At 41.8% G+C, this 22434-nt stretch overlaps 1 protein-coding gene across 1 annotated transcript in view; it reads right to left on the bottom strand.

Annotated features, from left to right (window-relative positions):
• Window positions 1–22434, bottom strand: part of CNTNAP5 (contactin associated protein-like 5) — an 819231-nt gene that overhangs the window by 91455 nt on the left and 705342 nt on the right. Inside the window, exons 18-19 of the mRNA XM_012651908.1 lie at window positions 7811–8050; window positions 63–287 (exon numbers count right to left, since the gene is read on the bottom strand). Of these exons, the coding sequence (XP_012507362.1) occupies window positions 63–287; window positions 7811–8050 (465 nt within the window). The remainder of the gene's footprint in view (window positions 1–62; window positions 288–7810; window positions 8051–22434) is intronic.

Here is a 22434-nt window from a genome sequence, read left to right as displayed (position 1 = left end):
GCACGCCCTGTCCCTTCAGCCCAGGCTGACACTCCACCGGGCTTCATGCCATCAGTACTTACCGTTCTTGCAGAGCAGAACAGCCAGGAAGTCCTGAGAAGAAGAATTGATAAAGAACAAAAGACTGGGTGCCTGGGCTGTCACAAAGCTAAATGCAATGTTCTCCTTGGATGGAGCCGAATCTGCGTAAATAGCTGAGGATGAGAGGCTTATATTCTTGGTCACAGGGTAGGGTTCCTGAAACGTGTAAGTAACCGACGTGCCAGCCTCAAAAACAGCAGAAACCTCTGCAAAATACAAGAGGGAGAGCATACATTGAAACATTTAGTCAATTCCTCAGGATAGCCATAACTGTTTGTTTCTTATTTTCTCCGCACCAAGCACGGTGTGAGGGGTTTCACATGAATCATATAATGTGTTCTCCACAATAATTTTGAAGCGGCAGAAGTCATTATTCTTATTTACAAATGAGAAACTTGAGGCTCACAGAGGTTACTTATGCACCTTGAACAAGGTCACTAGCCGGAAGAGAGAGCTCAGGCTTGCCTCCAGAAATTTAGGTCCAGTTCAACATCCATACCTCTGCAGAATGATTACCATGTGCCAAGCTAATTTCCCGAGAAGCAGGGATCAGATGTCCCTGCCTCCAGCACAGCACATGGAGAAATTTACTGGCACCATCTTACTTTCAAAATTGCCATACTAACAGTTCTGGTTTGTGTTTTTCCGGTATTTCAGGAAAATTGTGAATGGGCTCTAAGTTACTGAAAGTCAGGCATGGGCGTGGGCAGGGATAATTCTCTATGGTGTTGGGTATAAAGTGAGGACCAATGGGAACAGCAAAGAAGGATTTATGGAAACAATAGAAAAGGCATAGTGATCTAACCCCTGGACTCATTTTTTCAGACGTCTGGGCGTTGGCATCAGTTCCAAAATATAGCAAAGACTTAGGTCTTTCTATGGGAACCAATCCCTGTAGCACAACACATTAGACGGAGGTCTGCCACCGCCAGGAAGAAATATGGCATCTACAAACTGCTGACATTCAATTAGCAGGAACCTGCAAATCACCCAGCCTCCTTGTAGGTTGCTCTCACTCCAACTGTTACCATTTTAGTTTAGTGGAACTAGCACAGCACAAATCAGCACTAGATGTGAAGTCTCACTGGATTTCATGCTGGCTGTGTGGTCCCAGGCAAGTCAGTGAATCCTGTGGAGAATATTTTCTCATCTGGTGAATGGGAATCATAACACCGACCTCATCAGTATTTCTGTGTGGATAAGTGAGATGGTGTGTGCAAAGCACTTAAGAAAGTGGCCCAGCACAATTTGAACTCATAGACTCTCTGTGTTAGAGGAGAATTTAACCTGAACCCATCCCAACAGCCTTTATACAATGTATCTGATTATTGACTGCAAATCTATCCAAATGCTGAGATATTCTCCTTAGATTGAGGCTGCTTTTGAGTTCACTTTAAATTTTATCTCTATACAGTATCAGAGTATGTGGGAAAGGTTCCTTCATAGAGCAACATACCTTAGATGTGGCAGCAAATCTGTCACAAAAATTGCACAGTAAACATGAACCCATATTGGCATGATTAATGTCTCTTTGTCCTGAATGACATGTAGAATGTTCCTAATTCTCCATGGAATTCTCTGATTGAGTTGGTGGAACCCTAGAACATAATCAAACCTGGCTTTTGCCTCCTAATTCTATTGAAAATTTGTTCCACCTTGTGAAAATTCTGTAACACTCTGTAACAGTGCCAAAAATTTAAAGTTGCATATTTATGCATATTGCCTAGCAGATTGGGAATATTAGTTCACTTTTATCAAAGGTTCAGAGGAAGTGTTTTGCATTTATCATGCAGGTTACAACATCGGTACTCCTGATTATGAAAATATGCAGCAGACACTTATGAGTGAGAATTTTGATTAATTATCAGCTTGATTCAAGCATTTTCCTTGGGTGAATTTTCTAAGGGACATTTGGCCTACATTTTGAGCTACCATCTCCTAGTTAACAGAATAAAGGGCTTTTATTTGATGTTTGTGTGTATGCTGAAACAGACATCTAATTCAGAGCATTCCATTATTAATAGCATATTAGATATGGGCCTGTGCAGTATATTACTTTTTTCTTTGTACTCAGGACAAGAAATTAAAAATAAAAAGCACTTTATAATTAGAAATGTCGCACCAAATTTCTGTTGTCACTCTTCCTCCAGCCCCAGTTCTAACTAATGTTTAGATATTGTCTATTTTTAGCATAATGTTAACTTCAGCTATACACTGAGACTCTGTTATTCTTTCAGTTTCTGTGTTTTATAATCTAAGAGTTTAAGTTTCTTGGTCTGATAAATTGAGTTGTCTGAATATCCAAAACCATCACACGTACGAAAAAACTTAATTTGAAGGTCATTTCTAATGACCAGCATTCTACTCCACCGCGATAGTGCCGATATCAACAATATCCCTCGAGCACCCACCCGGTGGAAGGAACTATGCTGGCTAGGTTCTGAGGAAGTAAGACACACATTTAAAAAAATAAACACCAATGGAAGTTAGCCTGGGGCTTGATGTATGAGCGACAGAGACCAGGGTTCCCAGAGCCGGGTGGCTCTGAGAGCGCAAGCAGCCCGAGAGAACCTGCGAGAGGAGCTCAGCGCTGGCTGGGCCTTGACGTGTGGCAGGAGCTGCGAGAAGGAGCTGGGAACAGTACGGCACTGGGAGCCACTGCAGAGCTGGCTGACCTGGAGCTGGAACCTGGCTCTGCCCATCTCTTGCTGTCATAGGGCCCCACTCAACCCCAGGCTGCTCAAATATAAATCGGGGTGAATTCAATCTTGGGATGGGCGGAAGGCTTGGAAGAAAATATATGCAAGCACAGTACCTAGTAGGAACTCAAACAGTAGCTGGTCTTAATAATAGTGATAGAATTAAATTTGAAATTAGAACAAAAAGAAAGAGGAGTCCTGGGTAATAAGTGTCTAGTGGTTACCTGGAAATCATCCAGGCTGTAATTAATTTAGAAAAAAATCAGACTAACTAAATATAAATGAAACAACTGGAAATTTGAAAATTGAGTGAATATTTCAAAAATTATTATCACTTTTTTTAATATTACTCGTCCCATGGATATGTGTTTTTAATGAGTCCTTATCTTTTAGCAATACATATTATAATATTTGTAGATGAGTTAATATTATATCTGGGATTTGCTTCAAAATAGTAGAGGAGGACAGGATGTGAGTATGTGGATGAAATAAAAATGGTCATGAGCTGGTAATTGTTGAAAGTAGATAATGAGCATGGGGGTTCTTAAAATCTTCTCTCTGCAACAGTGTATGTTTGCCATTTTTCCGTAAAAAAAAATGGGATAAGTTGGAAGGAATATAAATATTACAGAATTTCTGGATAGGTTCTTGGCAATACCTAAAAAGTACTTAAATGTACATACTATTTTTTTTTCACTGCAATTCTGTTACATGTGTTCATTATATTATCTATGTACGAAATTTGGGATGATCTAAATTTTTGAACAATAGTAAGCATTTAGTGAGACTTTATATGCCATGAGTTATCCCAAGTGCTTTGTGGAGGGCTCATTGAATGTTAAGCACAACCCTTGTGAAAGATTCCTGCGTGTTCCACATTTATAGATGAGGAAACCAAAGAAACTAGAGGTTGAGCTACATGACCAGCGTCACACACTGTAGATTGCAGATGAGCCCAAGTCTGAAACTGGGCAGATGTGGTGCCAAGAGCTCCACTATTACTCTGTGGTCTGTAATGCTCTGGTGACAGAATGGATTAAATAAGGGAAGGACATAGCACCAGATGTAATATATTGCAATTGTTAAAACTGATGCTTAAAAAGATTTATGACTTATATAGGAATGCTTTTGAAATAAAAAAATTAAAAATTCAGTATACAAAATATAGCAGATAAAATTATCTCTGTTGTATTAAATGCAAGGAAAAGAATTAGAAAGAAATACAATTTTCTTTTTAATGATGATTTCTGAGTAACTAGATGGGGTTTTAACTTTTCTAGACTTCCAAGTGTATATCCAAATACATTTCCAAATATATTATCTAACATTTTTAATTAAAACATATTTAAATGAAAACACCATGACAATCTTAACCAGATTCTTCATTAATCATGTGTGTGTTGGGGGATTACAGGGCTAAGGGCAAACACACATCAACAAATGGTGTTGGGACGAGTGAATATCCACATGCAAAAGAATGAAGCTGGACCCCTGCCTCACAATCTGTAGAAAAATTAACACAAAATGGACCAAAGATCTAAACCTAAGAGCTAAAACTATAAAACTCTTGAAGAAGCCAGAGGTGTAAATCTTCATGACCTTGGATTAGGTGATGGTTTCTTAGGTGTAATACTAACGGCATAAGCAACAGAAAGAAAAATAAATTGGACTTCATCAGAATTAAAAACTTTTGTGCTTCAAAAGATATTATGAAGAAAGTGAAAAAGCAACCCACAGAATGAAAGAAAATATTTGCAAATCATAAATCTAATAAAGGAATTGTATTCAGAATATACAACAAATTCTTACAACTGAACATTTCAAAGAAAAAAATATAAAAAATGGCAAAAGATTTGAACAGACATTTCTCCAAAAAATGATATGTATAAAAATGGACAATAAGCACATGAAAAAAGGTTGAATAATAATTGGTCATTAGGGAAGTGTGCATCGAAACCACAATGTGATATCATTTCATACCCAATAGGATGTCTACTATCAAAAAGTTGGACAATAATAAGTGTTGGCAAGGCTGTGGAGAAACTGGAAGCTTCATACACTGCTGGTGAGGATGTAACATGGAGCAGCCTCTTTGAAAACAGTTTGGAAGTTCCTTGAAAGGTTTAATGTATAGCTACCATAAGACTCAGTAATTTCACTTCTAGGTATATACAAACATATATCCATCAAAAATATGTACATGAATGTTAATAGTAACATGGTTCATAACAGCCAAAGACATGAAACCATCCCAACATCCACCAACTGATGAGTGGCGTTTTTCACACTATGGCATACTGGTTAGCAATATAACGTAAAGTAATAAAGTACTGAAAAATGCTATAACATGGATGAACCTTGACAACATTATGTTGGGTAAAAGAAACCAGATGCAAAAAGGCCACAAATTGCATGATTTCATTTACATGCAATGTCCAGAATAGGGAAATCTATAGATTGGTGGTTTCTGGGGATTGTGGGGAGAGGTGAATGGGGAGTGGCTGCTAATTTGCATGGGATTTCCTTGGGGGATGATGAAAATATTCTGATGATTGTGCAACTCTGTGACTATTTTAAAACTCACTGAATTGTACACCTTAAAGGTTTTATGATATGTGAATTACATCTCAATAATTAAAAAGAGAGAAACACACAAAACAAAACTACATGTGTGGAGAGATGGACCTCTATTACCATATTCTTACATAGAATGAAATAAGGGTCATAAAAAGGAAAAAGAAACCAAAAAAATGCTGGCTGGACATCTAGTTCTAACACTTATTAGAAGCCATTAAACCTTCATGAACCCCTCATATGTTAACTTAACATATTAATACCTGTTCTACTACTTTGGAGACAGGAATATATGTTGCAGATAATTGCTAGTTAATTTTATGATAATTTTTCTTTGTACCATCATAGTAAGAGAAAATGGGCCAATGAATTGTAATTCTGCCCCAGGGGTTGGTAATAATAAATGTCCCTAATTCCACCCAAGCTATGTTTGGTATTTACAAACTATTTCCCTAAAATATACCATGTCATCGTAGGAAGCATGAAAGACTACCCCGGGAGAAAGCAGCCTTTGTTCAGGGCTGTCTTGTAGCTGATGGCTCCCACTTTCGTTCAAGCCACATTTCCCAGAGGCAACTGGCATGGCTCAAAGACTTGGTGAAAAAGCCCATCGTACAGGCATCCCAAGTACTGAATATGGAGGGAATAATTTCCTTAGGATTATCAGAAGGAGGGACAAGTTTGGAAACTGAAATATGAAGCATGCTAAAAAAGCTAGGCATACATTTGTCCATTTAACTTATGGATCAAAATAAAAATATTGGAGGGAGCACAGGGAATATTCCAACATATACAGGCAAAAGAGACAGTGGCATGGACAGAAGAAAATTAATAAGAATTACTTCAGAGAAAGGAGCCAACAAAAAACAACTGGCTAAATTTAGAATGATATTATCTATAAGATGTTTGAATGATGTCCCCAGAAAAATGCAGAGAGGTCTGCTGTTCATTTTCTTTCAAACACAAGACTTGGGTATAGGTGCTATTAATATAAAATAATGCTTATGCACTTTAGTGACTGGGCCTGGTAGTGTTTATTCTGTACGTGTTTATTGTAGCATGTGAGCCCACCCTCAGGGTGGCACTCAGAGTAAGTTTTCTAGGGTAAGTTATTCAGAGGCCTCGCAAGGTGTGAACACCCAGTAGCCCTTCGCTTGTCTTTGCTCACACTAAGAGCCTCCTGGGACAGGACCTGCTTGGTTTCGAGCTTCCATGCCAGGCCCAACACACTGTTGGCCCTAAAATTTGTACCATTAATTTTCTCCCGAGGAGCATCCTGTGCTTCTCAGCAATACTAAACAACTAATTCAAACTAATTGGGGTGAAGTCCCAAGTATGAATGAATGGAGAGCTTCATTTATAGTATTCTTCAGAGAAGACACAGGATGCTTTTCCATTTTGTTTTTAAGTTCCAACAGTAAATTGGACTAAATAAAGCATTGTTTGGTAAAGGTGCTTGGAAAATGTGTTCTAATGAATCGATAGGATTTATTTATAATTGCCACCATTGTTTGTATGTAAATGGTGTTTTGTGTGATTAAAACAGTTTATTTTAATAGCTAAAGTGCTGCTTTTGTAATGTTGTTGACATTATTTGCTCAACAAACTTTTTTCCCCATCAATAAAATAAACTTAAAAATACTGCAAAGATTGATAGTAGGCAAATCTTTTGTTCTTATTTTTGAAAAATACGAAGTATTTATCCTGAATAATGAGATTTTATGGTTTCTAGAGGTACCTGGAATTTACCTAGAGAATTCACACCAGGACCGTCACTCCTTGTGCAAGGAGAGCATCCATCACGATCAAGTTCTGTCAATGTAATGAATTGATAAGATTGGGAACAGGTATGGAAAAAGCCCTGGGACAGGAATTTTGGCTCTTGCATTCCAATCCCAGCCCACCAATGAAGTAAACATGAGCCTCTGGGCAGGGCTGTTAAAGCCTCAGACCTTTGCTGAAGTCACCCGCAGAAGAGCGAAATTTCACTAGATACACAGTATTGTTTTTACTGCTTTACCTATACTCCCTTTGTTGTCGAAATAATTTCAGACGGCTTAAGTATCTCTAAGGCTCCTCTGGGGATAGATTCTATGATTCTTTGGTTACGTTTGTGAACTGAGGAATTGGAACTGGAGACACTATCGTGCCACTAACAATCCAGCTAACACAACAGAAACGAGAGTCCATCCCTTCCTGTACTCAGCTGGCTCTGTGGCCATGGGAAGCGTGCTCTCTTGTAATTATCCATCCAGTCCAGTTGCACCGCCAGTGTGCACACATGATAACAAGTGGATGTGATTATGTGGAGGAGCTATGCACAATCTCCAGACAGAGGGAGAGAGAGGGGGAGCAAATGACGAAGACTGTCTAAGGGCACAGGCAGCACGTGGCCTGACCGGAGCCCGGAGGAGCTACAACCCTGCACACGGGAGAAGCAGGAGTGCTTAGCGTACCTTTTTTGCAAAAGGGCCCTTCATAAGGAGAATTGGTACAGTCGCACAAGTAGCCGCTGTGCTTCTCCACACACTTGCCCCCGTTGTGGCAGATGTGGCCGTAGCTGCTACAGTGACCTGGGCAGCCTGGCCTGACTCCAGACGTGAACTTTGCCCTCTCCTCCAGGTCCAGTCTCTGCCCGTTCAAGTGTAAGGAGCGGATGCATCCTAGGAACCCTTTCTGTCTTGATGATGTTCCCCCTAAGAGGTAAAACATAAGAGGAAAAAAATATAAGGTATCGTAGGCTCAATTCTTTTGGGTTTAATATCTTCATTGGTAAACAGTTAATTATTGCTCTGTCCTCAGGCTGTGCTGAATAAATTTTTCCACCAAAGTTTCCAATAAGAATTGGGATTTCAAAGAGCCTCAAAAAATTGCATGTGCTTCCAGGCTGGGAACCCCCTAACCTACCCCACTCCCCCAAAAAGAAGAGAGACATAGCCCTTGTGGAATCCTGTATTTTATAGGTTTAAGAATAAAACTTCAGATGACCATGTTCCCTGAAAATAAAATAAAATAAGATGTATTCTTACACAGGCTACAGCACACTTGCATTTGAAGTAGAAGGCACAGAGTAGGATTGTCCCTTCTGGCAAGATGTTATACCAACTTAGAAAACTGCAGCAAGCTTCCTTAGTGCTCATACAGTGTGGCACAGGGTACTTAGGAGAGGGTAGAATACAGGGCGGACAGACATGGGTCAAACTCCATGTCAGTCACTGACTAGCATACCGACCACTGAATTACCTAAGCCTCAGCTACTTGATCTGTAACATAAGAATAAATTATTTCATGTGTGTATGGTAAGGCTTAGTTAACATCACCGAATACGGTACATGCTCAATCATTGCTGTTCCCGTATCCTTCTCTTGAGCCTCTGCAGTGGCTAGAACCAGTAGGTCCTTAAAATATGTGTGCTGACTGATTCTAGAGCTCACCCTCAAATTGTTATTGGGAAGCTAGATTTCTCTTTCTGGAATACAGAATAGGGTTGTAACCCAACTTTCTGCTGAGGGTGTATCTTAAAGGTTACAGAGAGATTTTGTATGTTCCTTGCAAATTATTCAAGAATAAGGAAGATTTGAAATTTCAGAGTATTTTGCTCCCATTGGAAATCCAGGATTTTACCAGCCTACCCCTCTGATATCAGAAAAACATGTATTGAGAGGCAAGCTAGGAAGTTAGGCTAAATCCCACCAGCTGGTATTTATTTGGTACAATGAATTCCGGAAGCTCCCAGAGAAGGCAGAGTTACAGCAGGCCCTTAAAGAACACGAGCTTTCTTTCAAATCCTTGGACTCAAGTCCACACACACAGGTGAGTGGAGGAGACACACAGGTCTTCGAGGTCTACCAGATGTATTAATGGAGAGGGAGAAGGGATAAGGGAAACTACCAGGGGCAGGACCACCTTGTCACTCATCCTCTGTACCCTCGGCATCTCCCATCTGCACCTCATTCATTGCTAGGCCCTTATCTCACAACTTCTTTAAATTTTAGTCTGGGAAATGATCAGATAAAAATATGTTCCCATCGAAGTTGAAAAGGTGTTGTCTCAAACAGGGAATGTAGATGTTAAATAAGAAACAAAACTGTTAATTAAAGGAATGAATAAGCAATGTAAAGAATTCCTGGAATTAGTCAGCCTGGCCCCAGAGTGGGTGGGGTGGGGTGGGGGAAGGTAAGGAAATAATTAGAAAAGGGCTCCACTTGTACTCGCCATCAAATTGGCACTAACTGATTAACACTATGGTGATCACATGGCAGTCATATTCTCCAGGGATTAGGGGATGGGGAGGGTAAACCTGCAACTAAAGGACACGGTGAGCATTGTAGAGGGGAAGGACAAGCCTCTAATCCTCGCTTGGGTGAGGCAAAGACATAAAATGTAACCTGAATGTTTATACCCTCATAATACCCTGAAATAAAAATTAAAAAAAATAAATAAATAAATAAAAAGAAATGTGATCTTAGGGAGTATGGCCTGAGGGGCAGGGTCTGCCTTCCCTAAATCACACCAGGTTGCCATACCCATAAATATATGCACGATAGGCACTGGCCGTATCCAAAGACAGAACATTCCTAAGAGATATGTCTAGTCTCTTATTCCAAAGTAATGATGAAACTCCATTGTATTTTCAGTTCCGATAAGTGATACCCAAGCAGGTCAGGAGGCCAAACCCAGATTGCTATTCTCCTGTCTGTCTCAATTTTGGTGAGTAAATCTCCTTTTAACCACAAGATAAATCAATTATAAACACAAGCTGATTATAGTGGAAGGTTCATTATTTCTTTCCTAGAGATTGTGTAGAATAAAGAGGGGTGGATTTATGTAGTTGAATGTTTAGTTTGGTTTTGTTTCCCTTATTTTGCAGTCACTCCCCATGGTGGATTTGAATAACTCTTCATATATCCTGTTAGTGTCATTTTTCTTTTAGCAGAGGTGAAGGATGCAAGATCTATTGCACATTTTCATGCGTGTGACTTAGTCAACAAATTTATAAATGGAAAAGAAGGTGACTCTGTTGGTTTCTCCAGCAGAAATGCACTCCTTGGGATTGAGATGTACAGAGCCTGGCGAGAATGCCCCAAACAAGGGGTGTTTCAATTACAGACACTGACAAAGCGCAGTGTCGCAGTGAGCTGCGAACTAAATGGCACATTGAACTAAATTTCAATTTTTACCTGGTTGCTTTTTATTCTTTACAAAGAGAAAACTAGAGGTTAGGTTGCTTTTTCTTTGTGAAGAAAAATATGTAGACCAAGGATAGAATAATTTTTAAAAGATTCCCCCTCACCACACACACACACACACACACACACACACACACACAGAATGCTTGTTGGTTCTCTGCATTCTCTGATGACAACACTTACTATGTGTAGAGTGTTGCTGGATGTCTGAATCTTCGGTGAAACTTAAATACTGTGAAGAAATGTGGCAGTAATCTTCCCTCCTCCTCCTCAGTCACAGTCATCCTCCCCCAACCCAGCCCTCCCCCAAGTACCTCTCCCAGACATCCCTGGATGCACCTGCCACCCAGAACCATGCTCTCGTACAGCTTCTCTCACCTCGACCGGAATCCCCACAACTACATTCCACCTTCAGCCCTGACTCTTCCCATCTGTTCACTGCTTTGTAGCCAGAATGAATGCAAATTTGAAAATCTGATTCTATTGTTCCTGCTTGATACCCTTCACAGACCAGCCACTGTCCTAAGGATCAAGCTGAAATTCTTTCACGTGGTGATAGGGCAAGGGCTATCTGGCCTCCCCTTCCCTCCACAGTGCCCTCCCCCCATACTCCCTGCACCAAGCCGCGTGCCAGGCATTCTCTACTACCCCTGGCTGCCCAGCACCGCTTGGTTTATCTACACTTTGGACCTCATCACGTCACGTATGTTTTATGTACCTGGTATGTTATCTCCCCCAGGCACTCCTGCTTGTTCTACTCCACCCCTGCAATTGCAGACACACTCACCAGCACTCCATAAACACTCATATCTTAGTCACTTATTTTTCTGCTCACCCAGTGTTCAATTATTTTTATTAGTTGTTAGTTTTTAAAAAGCAGGAAATATATAATTTTTAATTCTAGTAAGTTCCTTATTGAAAAATCAGAAGATCTCTTAAAAATGAACCTGCTGTCCTACACGGCAAACCTTAGCTGCAGCTGCCGTGGGGCCAGCTTCTTTAAGATAGGGCATGCACTCTCCACTTGGCCACAGGCCCCACTGGGACCACTTCATTCATTCCTGTTGTCTCCCTGGAACCTTGTGGGTATTTAATTTTTCAGCTGTTGCTCTAATATACTTTTCTCTTTACTTGTTTGCCTTTTGTCTTTTGTACATTTCACAGTAAGGTTGGAAGGACAAAAACATGTACCATTATACTTAGAGCAGCTTAACACCATTTTTTTTGAGGCTCAGCCTTAATCTCTTTGAGAGCTCTTTGATAAGCAGAACGATGCCTCTCATTCTAAAAAATACATTTCAAACATACTAGTTCTATGCTAGCAACTTTACACCAAACTTGTTGAATTCTCGATGGTAAAGAAGACATTCTTCATGTTACTCACATTTCATAGTTGAGAAAACTTAGCGTCAGAAAGATTGCTTTGGCCAGAGTCAAGAGTCAAACAGATTTTATGTGGCAGAGCGAGGAGTCATACTGGATCTGGTGACCTTCAAAGCCCTCATACAGCTCTGTACCCCAAAACCCTAAAATGAACTATTATATTAGACAATTTGTGTCAATGACACAACTAAGTGATTCTTCTACTTTCTTCCTCTGATCTCCTACATGTTTTCTTCCACCAAGTAATCTATGCCCATACATTTATCCTCTTGGCTTCTGTATTACTCTTCTTGACAACTTGGACCATTAGTTGGCTGGCCTAGCTAGAAGCAATTTTGTATGAAACTCTTCAGTTGGCCGTTGGTATCAAGTGGGTTCATTATGACGATGTTTCCTTGGATTGAGTATGAATCAACTCTTAAAAACTTCACTGTCATCATTCTAAGCCTGTCTTAGAAAACCTCCATGTGTCAGCTCGACAAATGCTCATTGCTTTCAGAAAAGCATCTCAATTCCTTGTGCCCTCCTTGAGCAGAAGTGCAAGAGCCTCTATTTCTCTCATGTGGATCTATTCTTTCTGGTACACGCACAAGCAAAACTCCTTTGCAGAGAAGCCTCTGGAAAACCACTGAGTGGACCAGGCAGGGATACTATTTCACAAAAATTTGTGCAGTGCCATCTTTCCTTCCTCCTTCCTTCTTTGCTTCCCTCCCTCGTCCTCCCTCTGTCCTTCATTCCTTCCATCTTCCTTCCTTCTTTTTCTGCCCTTGAACATGGAGCTGCTTGTTTGCTACTGAAGTTCAGGTACATTACCACCTAGATCTCAACTTCTAAAGTGGCATATACATTTAACATATACATGTTGAATAAAAACAAGTACACTAACCATCAGTTACCTTCTTTTTTCATCCTGCTCCCTCCAACTGGCAGAGTCTGGGTACCAGGAAAAAATCATAGTAGACACTAACTCCAAAATGCTATTTCCTTAAGGACAAGATGTGAATCTGGTTGAATTTTGCCAAATAGAGTGATTTCTTGCTCATTAATCACTAAACCCACACTATTCAATAGTACTGGTAGTGCTAACTGTATGCACAGAAGGCAAAATAATGACGGTAATAGTGGATCTGAACTAAGAGTCTATCTCATATCAGTTACCTTTCTCCGTGCTTCAGAGACACTTTCTGATCTAATCCTCACTACCAATTGAGGCACCTCAAACCCAATGCCAAATGCCCTCAACAAATTAGGAAAGAGCTTGTTGAGAACTTGGATGCAGTTAACAACAGATTAAAACAATTTCTTTGTTTGGTAGAAATGACTGTTATGAAAAAACTTTTGAAGAATAATTCACTAATGCATATCAAGAGCCACTAAAGCATTATTATTATTGGCTTTATTGCACTTTCTAAATAAAATAACCCAAAATGGAGCCAGAAGGAAGATTACAACAAGAGGTATTTACTTTACCTTTACACATAGTTGTCACAAACTTGGGGAGGGAAGTGTCTGACAAGAGAAGGGCAAATACATTAGGGTAATCCCATATGGAGAACTACTATAAAAGTTATGATAATGAGAAAACTTAACTTCAATGATTGAGGCTCTTGTTCAATTTTTTCTTTTGTGTTATAGCACAAAAACAAAAGTACATGGGAGTACACAACTTGATAAATTTTCACAAACTGAACACACCCAAATAACTTGCACCTAGATCAAAAAACAGAACTTTACCAGAACATCAGACTTCCTTCTGGTCAGTAACCACCCCTCCAAGGATGCCACTAACTTGGTTCTGACATCGGAGACTGAGTATTATTTAAATGGAATCATACTGCATGTGCTATTTTGTGACCAGCTTTTATCCCCCAGGACGATATTGATGAGATTTGCCTGTATGGGTGAAGGAGGATGTGGTTGTTCATTCTCACGGCTGTATAACATCCTGGCGTGAGAACCATTCCATAAATTATCATCTTGTCTACTGTCCTCGGGCACAGCAGAATAGTTTTTGGCTATTATGAATAGTGCTGCTATGAACAACCTTCCATATTTCTTGTGGTAAACATTTCTGTCGGGTGTATACCTAGGAGTAGAGGGGATGGGTCATAGGGTGTATGTTTGACTTTACTAGATAATACAAAATGGCTTTCCTAAGTGATGTACTGAGTTATACTCCCACCAGCAAGAAATGAAAGTTTTAATTGTTTACATTCTCAGAATGATGTTTTTTTTTAAGTTCTCTGGTCAATATGCTAAACATCAATATTATTCTATAAACCATAGATGAAAAAAATGTGAGCATTTGGATTAAAATATTCCCAGCCCTAGCATATTTATTGGGAATCTAGATTTCTACTTTCCATTTTTATCTGTGGTTTGTGATTAATTTATAACCTCCTCTTGTATTGGGTTTAAACTAGATCTTTCCTAATGTTTAAGGCCCATATGACATTCTAGTACATAAAAAAGGTGTTAATCTCACAATACATAATGGCAGGGAAAGTTATAATAATAATAACAATTATAAAATATTGAAATATCTAGAGGGCTTTTAGTCTTTTGTAAGCACGGACCAAATAGGACACATTATCATCCACATTTTCCTGCCGAGAGTGCGGTACCATCAGAGGTTAAATGGCCTTCAGGAATGAAAGGGAGGAAGCAAGGTGGCCTTGCAGGAGAGAACAGGGGAGAAAAGCGAAGGTGAATAGCCCAAAGGATCAAAAATGATAGAACCAGAGGAAATGCATAATGAAACATGCTCCGACAAAAAGGGTAAAGCTATAGGCGTCAGAAACCCCAGAATAGTTGAGATATTGCAAAATAAAAATGGAAATTCTCTGTCTCTCTCTTTCTCTCTCCCCTCACCCCTTCACCCCTCACACACACACACACACACACACACACACACATACACTGTTGCTTTTGGAGCAGACCCTCTATCAAGGACTGTTTCTTATTAGTGGCCATGTGGGTGAGACCCCAGTGAGCCTCTGCCTGAATCTGCCCTGCAGGGCAGCAACATCACCCTGGCAATATCTCCACCCCCGTATTTTTATGGATTACTTTCTCTGGGAAGGGATGGGGTGGGATGACAAGGAGGGAGGGCAGGATTCTTGAGAACAAAGTTTGGGTGGCATCGGGTGGGGAATGAGAGCAGAAGGGCACCCGACCCCTCTGTTGAGAAGGGCACCGCCTCGCTATTTTAAAACAACCCCGAGCGCAAAGCAGGGCGCCGGCGCAGCGCAGACGGCGGTGGGGGTGCAGGGTCCGCGTGCGAGTGCCCCAGGCAGGCAGCCGGGCGTGGAAGCACCATCTCTCCGGGGCCCTGGGGCATCAGGGCTTCAGGTGTGCCCCCAGGGAGCTAACTCAGCAAGTGACTGGCAAACAGGGTCAGAGATCTCTCCCTACACACGGTGTGCACACGAGTCCCAGGCTGCCTGACTGCCTAGCAGACTCTGCTAATTTCGCATTAACCCGATTTCCCCGGTGTAAGGAAGGGGGAGGCAGGACGTGGTCACACAAGCCGTGAGGGGTAGGCGTGGAACCCGCCTCCACGTGGAGGTGGGCGCCGCTCCACTCTGCCCTGCCGTACCCCGTGGATGTACGCCCCACGTACCACGGCACGAAGGACCCGCTTTAACACCGGGCGCACGCCTCGGCCTGCACCCCTTGAAGAGGAAATGGTCTCATTCGTCCGCGTGTCCCGCCGCCCAGCCCGGGGCTGATAGCAGAGCACGCACCCAGAAAATATGCGTTGAAAAAATTATGGGATAAAAAAACGTGAGGACAGAAGGAGGAGCGAGGACACAGCGGAGCGGGTGGCGGGCAGGGGCAGGAGCGGACACCTTGCCCGGCTGCCTCCCGCCCCGGTGCGGCGGCTCGCGACTGCACGGCACGCCCCGCAGGCCTTTGCAGTCTTTTGGCCAGGGCAGTAGGAGAAGAGGAGGCCGGCCCCTGGAGGAATGCACAGTACATCCTGCTTAAGGGAATCAATTAAGAAGAAGAAAAAACACGGCCTTTCTGCTGCTGCCTTAGCCTCGGCCCAGCCCGGGAAGCGGGCGGGAAGAGGCGGCCAGGCAGCACCGCGCCGCGAGCGGGCCGCGGTTTCCCGCAGGACGTGGAAGGTGCCCCGGCCTCAGGGCAGGGGGCCCGGCTCTGCTCAGGGCACAGGCTCTCGCTGCAGATCGGCACGAGATTCTCCATTCAAAAAAGGCTGTTCTACTGAACAGACTGGGGGAAAAGAACAGCCACGAGAAATCAATCTGGCAATGGCACCTCTGCATCGGGCGCTGCGAACCATGCAGCGATTTGAAAATGTGGTTTTGAAAATCCCTTTACCTGTAAAGTTGATTGCTAAGAAAACAGCAGTCGTCACGTTCGCCTTCATCAAGGCCCTGCCCTCAGCCTGTGAGGCATTCACACCAAGTGCGGGGCCGCCTCTGCTGATTCCTGAAGGGGTAAAATCCAGTGTAGGGCAGGCTCCTTCCCCCTGTAGCTATGACGCCAATTGAGTGTGTCCTTTAAATGTCAAATCCCCCGAGTTTCCAGAAGGAGTGCCTCATTGTTACTGAGGTCAGGGCACAAATCATTTCCCATTTGAAACGGTCTTTTTCTTGCAGCTCTTATTTAATAACCCTTAATAGGAGATCCCAGAGAGGGACGTCCATCACCACCTTCAGTCTTTGAAACTGGTGTGTGAGATGTTGATTACTATTAAGCCCAGTGGACAGATGGAATAACTGAGGCTCGGAGAAGGTAAGTGACTTGCCTGAAACCGTAACACTACTATGGAATGGCCAGCGTTTGGAATTCTGCATTTGTTCACTTGCATTAGTTCATTAGACATTTACTGAACACTGAGTATACCAGAGAAACTGCAGCAGGCCCAGAGGATGTACAGGTAAATCGAGCATATGTCTTCCCTCACGGAGACCACTGAGGGGAGGAGGCAGCGATCAGGTCATTGTAATGTGGCGTGATGCACATGCTCATGTGGGGGATACCAGAACAGAACAGACTCCCCTAACAGGAGATAGTTAATCTGAATCGTCAAAAATCTTATTATGAACGAAGAGGAATCTGTCGGGTAGATCAGGGCTATGGTCGAGCCCACTCTAGTTTGAGGAACAAGACTTCCGAGGGTAATGAAGCAAAATGATGCGACCTTGCTCTAAAGAACTCATCAGCTCTAAAGAGTACTTTGGAGAAGAAAGTGGGGAGGGGGAGACATTTTTAATGGATAGTCTTTGGGAGGAATGAAGAATACATTCTACTTAAGAAAATTAATATGATTTTTAAAAAGTTGCACAGCAAAATTTATCTGGTTCTGTTTCTGCTCGTGTTCTCCAGCAAGCAAGCTCTGGGATGGAGTTAAGAGGGTGGGACATTTTAGGGGGAGTCTTGGGAGCCACACTGTGGACAGCAAGAAGAGGAAGTAGGAGTGGGCCGAGGAGAGGTGAGCTGCCTTACAGGCCCGACAGCAGGCTAGGAGTGCCAGGAGTGCAGGATAAACTGTCAGAGGGCTCTTCTTTGGGACACAGTGGCTCGTGCCTTATGCAGTGGTTTCAGTCAGTCATTGGCAGTGGGTGCCCCTGGGAAGGACGTGCCCTTGGTCAAACATCTCCCTACAGCTGAGGCAGCTCCTGAAGAAGTGGACAGATGAGGACTGTCTATCGACAGCATTCCCAGCCACAGGCCAACACGTCCCCTCTATACACAGCAGGTGGATGAGGAAGCTGGAAGCTGAGTCAAGGCTTACCTCCTCCTCTACAAAATCACTGCGCTACTGAAGTGGCTTTGAAGCCACATCCCTTTCTCCCAGGATTAGAAGGAAATTGATCACAAAATGGGAATGAGTATCAGTGCGCCAACAGCACTTTGTAGAGGGTATTGACACCTCATCTTCCTTTCTGCCGCTCTGCTCGAGGACTTTCTCACCTCCTCCTCTGAGTCAGTAGCCACAGACTTGGAGAAATGGAAACTGGCTCTAGGTGGTGTCACAGCCTCAGCCTGCCTCGCTGGGCCGGCTGTCTTCCAAACTGGAGCTTTCCTGCGGCTGCTCCCACGTCGGGTCACGCCAGCCCAAGGGCACCTGGGCTTCTCCCCTGTCTACTGTCCCTCAGATTGGCCCCTTGGATGTTCAGGGAGGACTGTTTTATTGTCCAGGAAGATCTGGTTTGAGTTTCTTTTTACAATTAGAAACCTAGCTCCACATAAATGGTGCTGTTCCAATTTTTTCTTTAAATTTTTTACTGAGTTATTAATGTTGACAACTGGAAGTGCCAGGAGAATCAAATCACTGTTTCTAACACTGGGTTTCCGTGTGGTGTAACTCTCAGGGCCCCTCTCTGGGCTGCATGGGAAAATGACGCCATGTCGCACTACCCTTTAGAAAAGACGGCACTAGTCCTGATATGCTTTGCCAATGGCAAAAAACAAACAAAAAACCCTTTTCCATTCTGCTTCCCTTGCTCATTATTAATCCAATGGAGACCGGTAGATGATGACATGAGCTTCAATTAAAGCAGAAGAGGTTGTAGACAAACATTTCTAAAATATCCCTTGCATATTAGGGTGCAGAAAACAATAAAATGGGTAAAATGTAGGTTACATGTATCCCACTCTCCATGTCTTCAAGAAGAGAGAAAATTTTCCTGAAAGGGTGATTCAATTGTTCTCCTCCCTGAATATAAAATCAAAAGCAGTGTACTTTCAAAACATTTTCAAGCTATAAGAATCTGATTTTGTGGATGAGGAATCATGGTTTTTCATCACTTTTTTTTCACCGAAGAAGCATTTCTGAGCGGCTACTGCTCTTCCAGGCATTTTTCATACAGCACCTAAGGGAGGCGCTCGCGGGACTTGCCTGCTAGCGTTCAGAGGTCTCTTACCAACTTCTTAAACTAATCAGAGCAACTTCCCTTATGTAATTATTATGGGGAACATCAGAAGTCATATATTATATTTTTCCTAAAAAAATGATTCGAGTATACTTGACATATTATTTAACTTTTGAAAAAAATAAACTTTGGGGGATAAATTAGATACAATAATCAGAGATTTACATAATGTTGAAAAGACAATTATTTCTTCACTTTTTGTTTCACTATGGACATAATGGCAAGTATCATCCTCCATGCACAATAGATATGCTGAAAGGTAATTTTCCAATCATCTTTTAATGTGAGGAGAATGGATACCTCCTCCTTCACTATGAGACACATTACACCTTCCCAAATGGGGAACTCTACCGGCCTGCACCTGGACGACTGTCCTCACGAGGCCCTCACAAGGATACAATGTAAGTCACTATTCCAAGGGGACAGGGCAGCAGCTCATCTGTGAGGCTGCATTATGCCACAGATCACGAGTTTATGAAGTGCCAGAACACAGAATTCATGTGCACGCCAAGCCTGCCTGGCTTCACTATTGACCTCTCTGAGTCTGACACGCTTCACCTGAAAATAGGAATAATAATTCCCTACCAGCCTGGAAGCGGGAGTAAAATTTTTGAGGAATCTCTCTAAATTTTATTATTTATCAAGTCAGTATAGTATTTTCCCCAGGGGATTATAAGTTTGGAGTAATTTCAGTTTATCTTGACACAAATAGAAGGGTTGGGCTAGGGGAAAAAGTGGGCCTATGAAAGGGCAAAAAAGAAAAAAAAAAAGGAAGGAAGAAAAAAGTCATAAAATGAGAATCATAGGCCCACATCTTGACAACATTTCTACTCCATGATTGCAGCATAGCTAGGTTTGGAGAATGAGACATTTTCCTTGCTCCAACATACACATGGGCATGAGGGCAGGTATGACTGTCACGCCTGATATGTACACGCAGATAGCAGATCTTCGAGTCTTGAAACATCAGCTACCAGACTCTGCATTTTCATTCTGCAGCCAAAGACAATAGTACACTTGGGCTAATTATTTTTCTACCAAGGTCTCATGGCTGCTTGGTGGCTGACCTTAAATGCATATTCAGATCTTTTCATTTCACTTTCAACGATAAGTGGTAGCCCCTGGGTTTCTCTTGCCTCATCCTCATATTGTCTGACACATTATTATAGAAAAATAAAACATAAAGTGTGATGCCATGGGTAGTTCCAATGGTGCGATCGCCACACGGCTGCAGCATACTTTTCAGAACCTACATGTGATGGAGTTTCTCCTACTCTGTTAAAGAAATATGACCAGTGCAATGGCATGGTTGCAAATGTCCCTAACCATCATGGTGATGAAACAGCCTGAAGTTAAAATATTGATTCTGAGAATCCAGCGTGCATTGACTCATGTATCAGCACTTCAAGCTGTCACATTGCAATGGCAGGGGCAGTGCTGAGAGGTACATCCTATTCTATAAAGTGCAACCTGTTTCTGGTGCTCAGGAAGCACTCATGACCACAGCGGCAGCGCCAGTGATTGCGATGCTGAAGGACGCTCTGTTTTGATTGAAAGATCCTTCAGTGGACAAAAGTATCTAGACAGATGCATCCAAATTAATATTTAAGTGATGCCACACTCAATCTATCCCAGTAAAGGAGTGCACACCAATTGTACCTTTCCCTGCCTAGCAAATATAAATATCTAGAATATCTAAATTTCTGAATGATAAAGAATGCAATTCTTCATCTTGGTGACTATAATGAGGCAGAGCCTATTTATTTATTTGTTTATTTATTGAATGCCTGAATTACACAAAATGGAAATGTTGGGATTTCAGCTTTTCTGCCCGCCTGACATTTCTAAATGCGCATATTTCTGAACACTAAACAGTAAAATTCAAGCCAACAGACTAAAATGACCTCCAGCAGCCTTTTTTTCTTCTTCAAGTACATTAAGACAAATTCAATAAAGCAGAGTAACATCTGAGATGGGACTTATTGGAGAGAAACATAGCAGAAGCAGGTGCTCTCGCCGCAGCTGACCTTGCTCCAGCTCCAGCAAGACATCTCCAGACCCATCAACATGTTCTTGCAGCGCGCTGCATTTGTGATCAATTTAACCGAGATGTCTGCAGACAAAAATCCACCACAAAACGCAGCTGCTTCCTCTCCCTTCTGACTTGCACAAAGTTTATCACATATTCAGTCCATATGATAATTTCATAGCTACATGAAATTTACATGAAAGGGTAAAAAATATGATTCCATCTTTGTATATACCTTTTAGCCAGAAAGATTCATAAATACTGCCTGAAGATAAATTAAACTTTGGCATGGAATATAATTTATAAAAATTGCAAAACGTTTCAATTGATTCCACCAAAAAAAAAATATTAAATTTCGATGACTAGCAAACTTCCTCAGAGAAATAAAATGTGATGTTTAAATAGAATTAAAGCAGAAATATAAATTAAAAAAATATTTTAGTAGTAAATCATATCACTTACACAGGTTATTAATTAAGCAAATGACTTACAATCATAAAAAATATTTTTAATCACATAGCTTCTGCTGGATCTGTAAAACATGACAGAAGAATAAAGAAATATGTTCTTGTTGAGGAGAGAGAATATGACATCCTCACATTCTGTTACTTGTTTCCTTTAGCTGGAGTGATGTTAGTGACTACTGTCCTCATAGTTAAAGTTGCACAACCCTAAATTTAAAGGGAGCAAGTAGGAAACACCCAGAGCGTGCTGACGGCATTTCATCCCTAGTCGTGGAGGCACATAGTGTGGGAGTTGGTGAGAACGTAAATAAATACATAAACAGAAAGGAAAAGAAAGTTAAATTTGGGCAGACTGACAAATTCTATCACTTATTTACATCACTGTTCTAAGCATCCAAACTTCAAGTTTTATATAAGAGCACACTCTTAGCTTAGGTAGTATTGCAATATGTCTAACATTTACAGCTTTTATTTTTCTTTTCTTTCTTTTTTCTTTTCCTTTTGTATGTTAAAGCCTTACAAGGCCTCCTCAATCCACTGTCAAAAATCTTTTTAAAATAATGTCTATAGGCTGGATGCAGTGGCTCACACCTGTAATCCTAGCACTCTGGGAGGCCAAGGCAGGTGGATTGTTTGAGCTCAGGAGTTCGAGACCAGCCTGAGCAAGAGCGAGACCCCATCTCTACTAAAAATAGAAAGAAACTAATTGGACAACTAAAAATATATAGAAAAAATTAGCCAGGCATGGTGGCACATGCCTGTAGTCCCAGCTACTCGTGAGGCTGAGGCAGAAGGATCGCTTGAGCCCAGGAGTTTGAGGTTGCTGTGAGCTAGTCTGACGCCATGGCACTCTAGCCCGTGCAACACAGCGAGACTCTGTCTCAAAAAAAAAAAAAATAATAATAATAATAATGGCTATAAGGCTGACCTTATATTAGGCCAGGAAACTACTTCTACCCTTCTCTCCTGGTTTCTCCACACACACACACACACACACACACACATACACACACACACACACGACCATGAACTCCATTGTTTAATTCATCTTTCAATCCCCATCATTCAACAAGGTGCCTGACCTGCTGCAGATGCTCACTGACTATTTAC

This window comes from Propithecus coquereli, unplaced genomic scaffold (assembly GCF_000956105.1).
Source record: "Propithecus coquereli isolate 6110/MARCELLA unplaced genomic scaffold, Pcoq_1.0 Scaffold375, whole genome shotgun sequence".
Lineage (NCBI taxonomy): Eukaryota > Metazoa > Chordata > Mammalia > Primates > Indriidae > Propithecus > Propithecus coquereli.
This window is presented reverse-complemented; position numbering and strand designations above follow the sequence as displayed.